At 45.1% G+C, this 13,969-nt stretch overlaps 1 protein-coding gene across 1 annotated transcript in view; it reads left to right on the forward strand.

Moving 5' to 3' along the window:
- The first annotated feature begins 5,415 nt into the window (after positions 1 to 5,415).
- The window catches only part of MAP6 (microtubule associated protein 6), a 73,587-nt gene continuing 65,033 nt past the window's right edge, over positions 5,416 to 13,969 (forward strand). Inside the window, exon 1 of the mRNA XM_044258510.1 lies at positions 5,416 to 7,049. Coding sequence (XP_044114445.1) covers positions 6,136 to 7,049 — 914 coding nt within the window. The 5' untranslated portion in view covers positions 5,416 to 6,135. The remainder of the gene's footprint in view (positions 7,050 to 13,969) is intronic.

Raw genomic sequence — 13,969 nt, forward strand, 5'->3', positions numbered from 1 at the left:
TGTCAAATAAATAAACAAAATCTTAAATAAAATAAAATAAAATGAATTACCCCCAAACTTAGCACTTTCAATAACAAGAAATATTTCTTAATCTAGTGTTGTTTCTATAGGTCAGATTCCTAGATTCCTGGTCAGGAATGACTAGTGGGTATACTTCTGGTTCAGGGTCTCATATGAAGTTGTGGTCAAGATGTCAGCCAAGGTAGCAATCATTTGAACATTTGAGTGGGTCCAGAAAATACACTGTAATTTGGGTCACTCACCTGGCAGATAGCAGGAGTCCTCAGTCCTTCAGCACATGGAGCTCTCCCTAGCATTGCTTGGGTATCCACAAGATGGTGGCTGGCTGCCCCAGAGTGAAATCCCTGAGAGAGAGCCCAAAGGGAACCACATTGAATTTTCTGACCTAGTTGTGAAAGTCAAATGCAGTCATTTTCACAAGATCCTAATGGTTACACAGGTCAGCTCTAGTCAGTGTGGGAGAGGACTTCACAAAGCTGGGCCACCAGGAAGTCAAGATCATGGTAGGCCATCCTGGAAGTTAACTACCCCATAAGGTTTTGCAAATTTATCAGCAGAAAGTAACTGTTAGTATTTGCCAGTCATCTGCTGTATCTACAACTGTCTGTCTTTACAATCCTTGTCTGTTGTTTTTTGTTTCTGGAAAAGTCTGTCAGAGATTTTATCTAAGTTAAGGAAGAACTTTTTGGATATTTTAATGGTCTCTAACATATGTTTGATTGATATTTAATCGCCTTACTATTTTCTTTCATTTTTCCCCCTTTGGCTTGCTTTGGTTTGTTCTGTACTCTCTCTCACTTCTTGAGTTTAATCACTAGAGTATTTTTACTCGTTTTTGTTACTAAACTATGTTTTTGGTTACACATTTCTCTGTGTGTTTTTAGCTGTAGCTCATAAGCTTTGCTATGCAATGTTTTTGTTTCCTCTCAGCCCTGATTATTTTCTAGTATACTGTATAATTTCTTTTCAAACTCATGAATCAATTTTGAAGCATTTTACTTTCTGAACATATGGAGGTTTGTGACTATCTTATGTTACTGGTTCCTAATATCATTGTACTGTCACCAGAAAAGGGGATTTGTTTGTCTTTGGTACTTGTTTATATTTTCTTTGTGCCCTAATACGTGGTCAAGTTTTATACATTCCTTATACATTTGTAAAGAATGTATATTCTCTAATTGCTGGGTGCAGGGTCCATTAGATCCACTTTATTGTTTAAATCTTCTGTGTTCCTACAACATTTTATGTGTTTGTTTTACAAGTTATTTAGATGTGTTTAAAAAAAAATCTAATGATGATGATGAATTTGTGCATTTCTTCTTGAAATTCTGCCAAGTTTTGCTGTATATATTTTGAAGTTATGTTGTTAGGTGCAAACCATACTATGTATGGTGAAATGTTTCTTCTACTTTTACGCAATGATTTTTAGAAAAAGATATTTAAGTAATCTCTATACTCAACATGGGTCTTGAACTCACAACCCTGAGATCAAGAGTTGCATACTCCACCAAGTGAACCAGCCAGGCACCCCGTCTGTGATGACCATTTTTACCCTCAGTAATGCCTTTTGTTTTAAGACCAATTTTGCCTGATGGTAATGTAATCGTACAGCTTCTTTTTTTTTTTTTTAAAGATTTTATTTATTTATTTGACAGAGAGAAATCACAAGTAGATGGAGAGGCAGGCAGAGAGAGGGAGGGAAGCAGGCCCCCTGCCGAGCAGAGAGCCCGACGTGGGACTCGATCCCAGGACTCTGAGATCATGACCCGAGCCGAAGGCAGCGGCTTAACCCACTGAGCCACCCAGGCGCCCCGTACAGCTTCTTTTTGGTTAGAGTATTTTTCTACTATATCTTTTCCCATCATATTTTCCCCTATGTTTAAGTTTCAGTATGGTTTAAAAAAAATTATTTATTTGAGAGAAAGCGAGCATGCCCAAGCAGGGAGAGGGGCAAAGGGAGAGGGTGAGAATCTCAAACAGACTCCCTGCTGAGTGACGCAGGGCTGGATCTCACAGACCTGAAATCATGACCTGAGCAGAAACCAAGAGTCTGAACCACCCAGAAGCCCCATATGTGTCAGTATGTTTTAATGAAACAATGTCTGGTTGCATTTTGCTTTGTTTTGTGTTTTTCTCTAATCTGACATTCCTTATCTTTTATCTTAAAAGTTTTCATTATTTACATTTACCCCCATCACTAATATATTTGGAAATATTTATGCCACTTTATATTGCTTTTGCCATTTGCCGTGTTTTTTTCCTTTGCTTATTTTTACCCTTTTTCTGGCCTTAATGAAGTTTTCTGTATTCTCTTTTCTTTCTTGTAATACACATTTTTAAGTTGATCTGCATTTTAGGTTATAAGTTCATCAGTACCTCCACTCTCCTTACAAACAAATAAGGACTTTAAAATATTGAAATATGATCATTCCCTCCCATCAGACATATTATTTTCCAGTATTAAAATGCTGTTTTCATAGCCCTCAAATTAGTTTAAGCATGGCCAGATCCAAATGCTCAAATGACTAATAAATGAAAACAGAGATCTTCAAAGCAGTGGTTCAAACTAGAAAGTGCTCTTCCTTTCTCACGCAATCACATGGCCTGAGGCTGTTAAGCAGCTGCATCCTATTAGGTCTCCCAAGATAGGTTTCTTCCATCTTGTTCTGCTACCCTGCCCTACCCAGGGTTAAATCCTGGCACCGGAATGTTCTTAGCCACCTAGTCATAGTCATTTTAACCACCCATGTTCTACCCTTTGGGGAGGGAGAAAGATGAAATTGAATACAAGCAAATTCCTTTAAGGCAGTGACCTGGGAGTTGTACAATAGCTCTTTGCTGCACAGTCTCTTGCTGGGTGAACGAGAACCCAACCACAACTTGGAGGCTTCTGTTTTAAAAGGGAAGAAGGTGAGAATGGGCTTCAGGAAACAAACTGCTATCTTCATAGACATTATCAGAATCCTCTTCTGATTTTCGCTGTGTTTGCTTCCACCTTGGGCAGGGAGTTCCCCCTACCCCCCACTCCCAGTGATGGCAGAGATGATCACTAACAACTCTATTCTCGTGGTCTCTCATTTTAGCAATTCCAGTAAAAAAGAGAGTGCCTCCTTACAATTAGTTCTAGCTAAAGTCTAGGATTTCCCCCTGATGGCCCCAGTGTGGATCAACTAGTCACTTTGGTGAGGGGGACATAGTGCCCTGGTAATAGGTGTGGGTCACATGTGGAAGGTGGGCTAAGTAGGGTTAATCCCATCCAAACCCTATGAACTGAAAGTAAGAAAGGAGTGGTCCCCAAAAGTCAAATAATGAGATGCTGCTGTCATCAGAATGGATGCTGAGCAAGCCACGGTAACATAGAACCATTAGACTTATCTCTTGGGCCATTGGATGGTTCGAGAAGGATGTATCACTGAATGTGTTTTAGAAATCCAAATGAATGAATATGGAAGGTGATATTGATAATGAAGTTGCCTGGAACGCTCTTACTTACACTTCTGATAGGAGAGCTTCTCCTCATCTCTCCTTAGTCATTCATTCAACACCTTGCAAAAGAACCTCTGTTATGCTGACCATACTGTTTGCTAATTATTTGTCTGTCTTCCAATTGTCCATAACACACCCCTCTAACTGAGGGGTCCCACAGAGCTAGAATTCATTTGGGTTCCACAGTGCCCAGGGCACAGAGTGAGCATCAGCAGATGAGACTTGCTAAACGGAAAAAAGGGAAAGTCTCAATGACCACTCAGTTCCCCCCTCCAATTTCTAGTTGCCCTGAAAATAATTATTGGAAAGACATCAGCCAAATCCCACGGAGTTCTACATAATTGAGGGTCAGACCAGATTATTTTGTTTGTAGAAATGTATCTCCTAATGACTGGAAAACAGTGCCAGGCATCATTTTATTTATGGAACTCAAATCAAATCATAAAAGACGAAGACCCAAACAGGAGGAAGTTCAACAGATAAGTGATTAATCAGAGTTGTCTTCTCATCCTGTTAGACTCCAAGGTTTAAAAAAAAAAAAAAAAAACCCAAAACACAGTGGTGTTTTGCAGTTCCTAATCTAAACACATAAATGACTTTCTTCCCTAGAAACACCAATGCCCCCAGCTTACTTGATGCTGAAAACTCTGCCTGTCTTGGAAAGAAACAGAGCTGAAGGCTAGTGAATGTTGCTAGGGATAAGGAGTAGAGAACAATGTAGGAAATGTAAACGGAGGGATATTAAGGAGAGACCAAAAGGTAGTAGGAGAAACAAGAGGTCTTCCTGAAGAAGGTGTTCAAGTGGCCGGCCTGCTTGGAAAGCTCCACCTAGGCTTTCCTGGGTGCGTCCTTTGAATACTAATAGCTAACATTCATCGAGTTATTGCTATACACCAGGTGTGGTGATAAGCATTTTTAGTGCATTATCTCATTTTAATTCTCAACCCTGTAAATTCAGAATTGGTACTCCTAAAGGATCAGAAAGGTGCAGTGACATGTCCATGGCCATACAGCTAAGGAATGTAAAAGCCAGAATTTGAATCACTGTGGACTTCATTTGACTCAAAGCTTCTGCTCTGAGTCCTGAACTCTCTTCACAAAACGACTTTGAGATAGCTCTGATTTCCTCCATTCTACAAAAGAGGCTACTGAGGTCCAGGGATGACCCAGCTTGCCCAAGTGACACAGTGTATCAGAAACCAAATCAAGCCTGTCGAACTCCGAAGTCTACTGTGCGTCCTAAGTAGAGGAAGAGCAAAAGCCAGGGGTCAGGAACATGCCAGTAAGTCCCTATGAATCAGGCAAGACCCTGTCCTAGAACACGATTTCCTTGTCTCCTTTCCATCCCCCACAACCTCCACACTTAAGGCCATTCCAAGAATTTTCTTTTTCCTGGCTCTCCCCAGTATGGCCTCTGGGCTGAATAGGGACTTGGTAGTTCTTGGGAGGCTCTAAGACACCCTTTCCCCAAAGGTCCCCTAATAAAGAAACAGCCAGGGCCCCACCAGCCTGGGAACTCTCACATCCCTACACATCTGAACAAGGTTTGTGCATGAGTGACTGGTGCTTGAATCAGGAACCAGCCAAACTGAGTTCAAATTCCGCCACCAGCAACTGGCCAGTAACACCAGCTTTCTTTTTTAAAAGCGTCTATTCTGGGACAGACATTTCACTAGGGATATCCTTCATATTTTAAAAATTGAATCCCCCCTCCTCCATGATTGGCCCCATTTTACAAAAGAGGAGCCTGAGGCTCCCGGCGGAGAAGCGACCGGCGTAAGGACAGCCAGTCGTCACCAGCCTGGGACTTGAAGCCACACAGGCCCCAGATTCTGCTGTTGCCTAGGAGCCGAGGAGGGAGGAGCTGCCAGAGCGCAGGGGGGAGGGGAAAGAACCAAGCGAGCTCCCGGCAGCGCGCGCTGACGACAGCAGGTGATTTTTTTCTGCAGAGCGCTTTCTCTCAGCGCCTTCCCTGGATTTTTTCCCTCAGTCGCCGAGCAGTAGATAAGGGTGGGGCCGCTTCCCTGCAGCAGAGACAGCAGCGGCAGTGGCTGCAGCATCGTTGGGAGCAGCTGCTGCAGCAATTCTCGGTCTCCGCTGGAGGTGAATCACCTCCCAAACCTGCTAGGTGGCCGGCTGAGACGGGACGCATCGGGTAGGGAGAATAGAGCCTCGTCCGTGGCCCCTGAGGCCACCCTGCTCGGTCCTTCCTCTACGCCATGGCTTAAGCCCTCAGCCACCTCGTCTCGCGTCGCCTCTCTTGGCCGGGGTCTGCGCGCCGCCGCAGCAGCAGGGAGGGGCGCGACCCAGACGCCCTCGCCCGGGGACTCCGGGACGCCGGGTAGCTCACCCATCGGTGCCCGCAGCAGACTGCGCTCCCAAGACCTTTACAGGCGGCTCCCGGAGGCGTTTGCTGCCGGTAATCGGGGGGACTTTACGGACTTTATCTCAGCGATAGCTTGACCTTCCTGGGTGCTCTCTGAGGGAGGAGAGCGAGGTAGCTCAGGCCACCAAGGGAAAAAACAGTGGGAACCAGACTGGTCGAGGGCCGAGGGACTGAAGTAAGGTTAGAGACTTGCTTTAGAGCCACAAAAAGAAAGAGGGAAGGCCAGCTTTGCGGCTAGCATCATGGCGTGGCCGTGCATCACGCGGGCCTGCTGCATTGCCCGCTTCTGGAACCAGCTGGACAAGGCGGACATCGCCGTGCCGCTGGTTTTCACCAAGTACTCGGAGGCCACCGAGGCCCCGAGCGCCCCGCCGCAGCCGCCGCCGCCGCAGCAGCAGCAGGCACAGCCGGCGCACGCGCCCCCCTCGGCTAGGGCGGTCGCCATAGAGACGCAGCCGGCCCAGGGCGAGTTGGATGCAGTTGCCCGGGCAACGGGGCCCGCGCCTGGGCCTAGCGGGGAACGCGAGGCGGCGGCTGCGGCCGGCCGGAGCGGGACCGGCGTGGTCCCGAGCTCCGGCTCCACCTCCAGCGCAGGCCCAGCGGACTCGGTGATGCGTCAGGACTACCGCGCCTGGAAGGTGCAGCGGCCAGAGCCGAGCTGCCGGCCACGCAGCGAGTACCAGCCTTCCGACGCGCCCTTCGAGCGCGAGACCCAGTACCAGAAGGACTTCCGCGCCTGGCCGCTGCCGCGCCGCGGGGACCACCCGTGGATCCCCAAGCCCGTGCAGATCCCCGCGTCCTCCCAGGCTTCGGTGCCGATACTTGGGGCCTCCAAGCGCCGGCCGCAGAGCCAGGAGCGCTGGCCCGCGCAGGCCGCCGCGGAAGCCCCAGAGCAGGAGGCGACCCCTGGCGGAGCAGGTGGCCCCGCCGCCGGAAAGCCCTCGGGGGCGGACGAGCGCGACACGCGCAGGAAGCCTGGGCCCGCCTGGATGCTGCGTCGCGCCGAGGGGCAGGCGCCGGAGCAGACGCCGCTGCCCGCCGCCCAGGCCCCGGTCCAGGCCGCGGGCCCGGAAGCTGGCAAAGGGCGGGCAGCGGCGGACGCCCTCAACAGGCAAATCCGCGAGGAGGTGGCGAGCGCGGCGGGCAGCTCCTACAGGTGAGACGCGGGCCGCCGCTCAGGCGACGGGGCGGGTCACCCTTACCCTTTTGCGGAGGCTGCCCTGGGGTAGAGAGTTGGGGGGGGGTCCTTCTCCGCACCGCGGGCCTCACGTGCAGCCCCTCCCCCGCCAGACCACACCCTCTCCTGGGCCGCAGCTCTGACACCCTGCCATGGCTGACTTCTTTCAGCTCTTTCTTAGGGGAAGGCTGTTAGTACTATCCGTCCCCGCCTGCCCAGGTCTTTCCCTTTACCACTTGGGCATCTTTCCCCGCATCCCCGCCCCACCTCGGATCCTCGCTTGCTGGACCGAGACCTTTGGCAGTTTCTTCACAGGCGGTGCCATTCCGCCCCACCCACTTCAGCGGCATCAGCCCCTCGCTGCCGGCTCCGCTGTTGCCTAGATCAGCTTGGCGCTCCCCCACAGGGCCCCGTCCTCCTAGAAGAAGAATTCTTTCTCAGTGGCCAATCCCCTCCTCCCTAGCCCAGTTCCCTCCGCCTTTCATTCTTCCCTCCCTACCTCAGTCCCTGGGAGACACCCAAACACCACACCCTTTTCTTGATTCCCCGGCGGGGCTCTTACTGCTCACCTTCCTCCTTCTGCCATCAGGCTTTGAAGTCGGATTCCTTCCTCCTCTCAGTAGCTGTGTCACACGGAGCACGTTTCTTAACCTTTCTGGGCCTTAGGTTCTTAGGTGTAAGACGTGGTTGATCATAGATTGTTCTCTTAGACTTGCTTGTTCATTTATTAATTAAATATTAACATTTAACTTATTTTTGAGCATCAGCACTATATGCCTGGCACTGCACGAGACATTGTGAGGATTGCATGAGATGGCCGGGGAGAATTAAACCTGGCACACAGTAGGTGATGAGAATGTCTTAGTGCCATTACAGTCTTGTGCATGATCCCTCATTATTCTGATTTCCACTTCCTAGATACCTCCAGCCTTCTCCCCTATTGAAGCATTTCCTTTCTCCCTTCTCTTTATGTTTTCCAGTTGTGTTGCTCATTCCATTACCACCAAGACCCTCCTCTTTAGCACATTTAAATTCCCTCTAAATGAATGCCTTCAAGAAAGCACATGTCCATTTTCTCTTTCTTTCTCCCTCCCTCTTCCCTTGCCTCTCCCTCTCTCCATCCTTCTAGAATTCTCTCTGTGCTGCAGTCTCAGCCCTTCCAACTTGCTTTCTCTCCCTGTGCCTCCAATATGTTTTTCTGAATGCTTAGCTCTTCATCCTCCCCTCATGTTTCCACCCAGATCAAGCACTAAGAGATCTCATTTGACTCTGACCATGTAACATTAGGCTTTAGGGTCTCTGGGGAAACAGATGTGCAAGATGAAAAATTGTGCTAGAGGGGTTCAAAATGTGGCTTATGGGGTCCTTCATCAATGCCACAGCCAGTTGCCTCCTTCCTGCAGAAGACTGTGGTTGGGAGGACTGCAGAGTTAGTGTCTTTTGCCAAGACCCTGTATGTAGCCTCATACCAGACTGATGTCTTTCTCCAGTGAACATACCAACCACTCCCTCATATGCTGAGGGAAGCTTAGCGGAGATAGATATCCTCTTTTTAAAGACAAAATTCCTCTCGCTCCCAGGTTTTAAGTCTGGAAAGCATTTCTCAATGAGAAGGTGCAGCTAATATTCGGCTCTGACTCCATCTCCCCACCTCCCGGACCCCACTTGGCATTTCTCTCTTGATTTATTGTTAGCACAACCACAGTGGTCCCAGAGGAGTGTACTACTTTTTTTATGGCTTTGGGTTGGGCAAGATCCTTTTCCTTGGTTCAGAGCCATCAGAAGAAGATTTTGCGCCATATCTTTGTTCTACTGCCAAGGGAGAACCAAAAAGAAAAGAAGGAAGCAAATAAACAGTGGGCATAAAAAACAAAACCAAGGTGTAGTTTTGTGATTCTGCTTGTTTCCAAGGCAGGCCCCACTTCATTCCCAAAAAACCCTAAGATTCGCCCAGCATCACAGATTTCTGATCTGTCCTCCTCATCTTCCTACTCCCACTCCCTGCTCCTACTCCTGGGTAGTAGTACCTGGTGGCAAGTGGAACCTTATCACCCACCATGAAGGAAACTACCCCTTCCCACCTCCAGAGAGTCAATGCCAATCAAGACAGATCCCAAATTCTCAAATCTCCTTTGGTGATCCAACTCGGTTTATATTTCCAAGTCAATAGGATTTGCTTTGTCCATAAAAAATGGGCTAGACAGTCAGGGGATGACCTACCCTTCAGATACAACCCACTCCAGGTATATTGGCTTGCACCTTTGCTCCATATGGCCTCTTCTCCCAAAACCCCACCTTCACTGTATAGTAAGCATGTCAGGCTTTACAATTAAGATTATACTCATACTGCAAGTGATGGGATTGAATGGGGGAAGGCTCTGCTTTTGCAGCTGGTGAAAATGATTATTTTTAGTGGCTATCAGAATCAGAACTCCACCAACCTGTCCAAAAAAAAAAAGATCTCTGAGCACCTCAAAAGAATTTTTTTTTCTCATTTGGGTCTTCTGTAAAATTTAATTATGCATGTGACTTGGGGCCAGCGGTTCCATTTTGCTATTTAATCAGAAGGGTTTGGAAGTATTAAGAGAACGAGTGTTGCTAAGAGACATCAATTTCCTTAATGGGCAATTTAAGTGCATGACCAAGGTGGTGTGAAATTTAACATTGTTTTCTGTTTCAGAAGAAAATCCAACCAATAGGGAAATGCACTTTGGGTGAAAGTAGACATGAAGAAATAAGACAATTAATCAAATACCCCATAAAGAAAAAAATGTATGGAAATTGTAGGCTTATCTGGAACTTGGTTTTCCTTCCCTATTGTCTCATGTTCTTTTCCTTGCTATGATTCCAAATACCTCCTGAATCTAAGTATGCCCCATGACCGGCATAGATGAGTCTTAATATTGCCTTATTAGAAGCCAGGTTGGGTTCCATTTCAAAGATAATTTGATTTACAAAACGCTTTTTTTCTGCCACTCTACATAAATCATGGTGGCTTACAACATGGTGACTGGTTCATCTCATGGGCTTTCCAAGTGACATCTGTCACATGACATCAATGTGAGCAGTTGGTTTAAATAGAGAAAAGGACACACAATCCATCAGCTTAACATATTGGCATATAATGTAAAATATACAGTCAGCTTGCGGAGACATATACATACTCATTGGTTTTTCTCTTACGATATACAATCAGTAGAAAATACCAAACATCCTTTGACACCATGATTTTGAGAAACCTTCTCAAATCAACAGTTCATCTAATTCGTAACTTATCTGCACTAGCCTGGGATTTTTGCATTAAGTGCTATCTCAGGTACCTTTCATTATTCACAATCATGAAGCTGATTAATTTTTAGTTGGGGGTAAATTTTACTCATTTTACATAATGATGTTATAAGATTGAGAAGCATGTCTCTGTTACCACTTTGAACCTTAAAGATGGATTTTGCCAGGCAGCCACTTGTGACTTTAGACCTAGCATTCTCAATTAGAAAAGAGATGAGTCATGAGAAGGGGATTAAAATTCTCCTCTCGGTCCCATTGCCCCAGCCATCAGTTAATAGGGATAGATGGGGTGGCAGGTGTTCCCCATAGAAATGCTAATGAGAGACTTCTCCTGAAAGAAATCAGCTGAGGCACCAGGAGGTAGAATAAATAAATCTGAGGCAAAATATTTGACAAACGAGAGCAGTAACAAGGAAATTGGAAAGAAAAGGAGCCTTTCGTATCTGCCCTATAGTCTTCCATGAAGGTTAGAGAAAGGCCCGTCTGACGTGGCTTCTGCTGGCAGAACTGCCCTTTGCTTCTGGAGCAACTCCCCACTTCCCTAATTTCTTCCTGGGCAAGTCTCAGAGATAACTGCAAGGCCAATCTCAGATACTGAATCTTTAAGGATATCTTCCAGGTGCTGCCATTCAGAGCCAATCCTTCTTGCATTCCCTTTCTATATTCTGTGCACTCCCATTGTCTGCTCGATTTAAAGATACTGTTGTCTGTATCTGCCTCCGCCACCAGATCACAAACACTGGGAGAGAGGGTTGTACTTTGTTCATCTCTCACAGTGTAACATTGCGCCCAGGTGCCATATAGGTTTGCAGAATCCAGTAAATTTTTAGAATTTGATGAAAATTTTGTTCACCTACACATTGATTCATTTCATTCAGTTTTATTTAGTTGGATTTATTTCAGAAAATGACCACAAAGCCCCTGCTGTGTATCAGACAGGATGCTGGGGATACCAGATGAATAACTTATAACCTTTATGTAAGGATGTTATGGCTGCCTTAATCAAGATAAAGTCCATTCTCTACTAGGTTAGCCCTAGAAGTAGATGTTCAAACGAGGACGGGCAGCAAACCTTACAGATCTCTTGTACCTTCACCCAGGGCAATGACCCTCAACCTTGACTACCCTTTGGAATCATTGGAGAGCTTTAAAAACGCTGATGGCCTTGCCCAGAAATTCTGATTTAATTGGTCTGGGGTGTGGCCTGAGCATCTGAATATTTCAGAAATGGTCCCAGGCGACTCTCATGTGCAATTCAGGTTATGACCTACTTCCCTAAGTCAAGGGTTCTTAAAACTCAGTACACCCAAGAATCATCTGGCTAGTTTTCTAAGATACAGATTCTTGGGCCTCATCCAAGGCCCTCATCAGGCATACCGATGCAGTAGGTTTAAAGTAGAGCCTAAGAAACTACATTTTAACATACAGTCTAGATAATTTTGATGGAAAATACTGCTTGGAGAAATTGGCTGTCCTTAAGGTATTGAGTTTTCTCATACACAAAAGCAGTGTTGGTTGCCATTTTTTAAAGTCTTTAATGTCCTTCACTTACATTTTGTAATTTTCTGCACAAGAGTCTCTCTTTCTCTCTCTCTCTCTCTCTCTCTCACACACACACACACACACACACACACAAATGCACACACATTTTTTAAAAGATTTTTTTATTTATTTGACAGAGATTACAACCAGTTAGAGAGGCAGCCAGAGAGAGAGGGGGAAGCAGGCTTCCCACTGAGCAGAGAGCCGGATGCAGGGCTCGATCCTAGGACCCTAAGATCATGACCTGAGCTGAAGGCAGAGGCTTAACCCACTGAGCCACCCAGGCGCCCCTGCACACACATTTTTAAGTTTTATTGTTCTATATTTAAATCTTTAGTAATATAACTGGATTTTAACCTTAGGTATGGAATAAAGTAGGGAATCCAGTTTTCTTTTTTGTCTTATGGAAACCCATTTACCCCCAACGTGCAACTTTTCCTCATTAATATCTCCATGAATCTCCTCTATTGCATAAGGGTCACATATGTTTAGATATATTTCTGGGATATCTGTTCTATTCCATTATTCTGAGTTAATGCCACACTACCACCTTTTCTTTTTGTCTACGATATTTCCAATTATTTTCCTATTGTGAGGAGTAGATTTTGTTACATTTTCTAATGGTTTGTTGCTCATATGTGTTAATTTTTGGATGTTGATCTTGTATTGAGGAACTTTATCATGCTCTCTAATTAGTTTTGTCTGCAGACTCCCTTGCGCTGTCTGTGGAGATAATGTATGTTTTTAGCAAATACCAATTTATTGTCTTCCTTTCTAATATTTATATATCTTTTGTGTGTGTGTGTACTGCTGCATTGGTGAGGACATAGGATGTAGTTTTGATAGTAGGTGATAATAGACATCTTTGTCTTAGAATGTGGAAATGCTGCTTATGTTTTAAAAACTTCTTGAGTTTTATCAGGTTTGAGGTTTGCTCTGTGTTTCTATGAGATAGCATCATATCAGATTAAGAAACTTCTTTTTATCTAAATTTACTAAGGGTTTCTAAAAATATGGATGGGTATTGAATTTTATTGACTGCTTTTCCTGCATCCACTGAGATGATCACATGGTTTTTCTTTTTGAATCTGTTATTAGATTATTTTGATATTGAGCCATCTTTGCATTCCTGAGATAAAACTTACTTGTATAAAAATACAGTTTGTAGTGTTGAATTTGGTTTGCTATTTTTTATTTGAAATGTTTACATATATATTTATATCATCCCCAATGAGGGAGTAGAGAAAATTAGCTATCAGAGAATGGAGCTCTGAGGGATATAAGTATTTGGGGGGTTTTGACAGCAGAAGTAATAGCCATGAAAAAGACAAAGAAGGAGTGATCAGAGGGGTAAATCAAAACAGAGACATAGCACAGAAACCACATGGAGTGCCTAACTCAGCAATGCCTTATGCTTCTCTGGAATTTTTTACTGAGGAATTACTGTGTGCAAAGCATTTTTCTAGATCATTGGTTGACCTCGTGCAGTTAACTCTTAGAGATATAATGTTGACCAAGACTAACCCACAAAGAGGAAAGGAGATAAGATATGGGCAATTATTGGTTGCTATCTTGGGGGGAGGGGGAGACAAAAGGTACTTACTGCATATATGAATTTTAAAAAAAAAAAGTCAAGCCAGTGATAGTTCTAAATCTACAATCACTAAGAATCACTCAATTTCCCCAGACACAAAACTAAAATACTCCAGTAAATGTCCACTAAGATTAAAGAGCTATCTCTATAATCAGTGCAGCTCTGGCTTTACAAATTATGTCAGTTGTATAAATGTAGAGCTGCGAGCTTCTAATTCTCTGCTGAATGAAGAAAACTGCAAGATGGGCCTCAGCCAACAAACTAAAAATTCTCTGGATGTTCACTAAAAGTCCTAGTTTTCACTATTAGAGTTAATAATAGTAGCTAATTGAGTGCCTACTATGTGCCTCGCAGACTGCTACAAATCTTAGATGCATTTTCTCCTACAACCTTTACAATAGCCCTGCAGGAATGGTACTAGTACTTCCCTGTTGGGGCTTAGGACCTCAGGGCCTCTTGTCTGCCCTGAAGCTTT

The sequence above is a fragment of the Neovison vison genome, chromosome 7, assembly GCF_020171115.1.
Source record: "Neovison vison isolate M4711 chromosome 7, ASM_NN_V1, whole genome shotgun sequence".
Lineage (NCBI taxonomy): Eukaryota > Metazoa > Chordata > Mammalia > Carnivora > Mustelidae > Neogale > Neogale vison.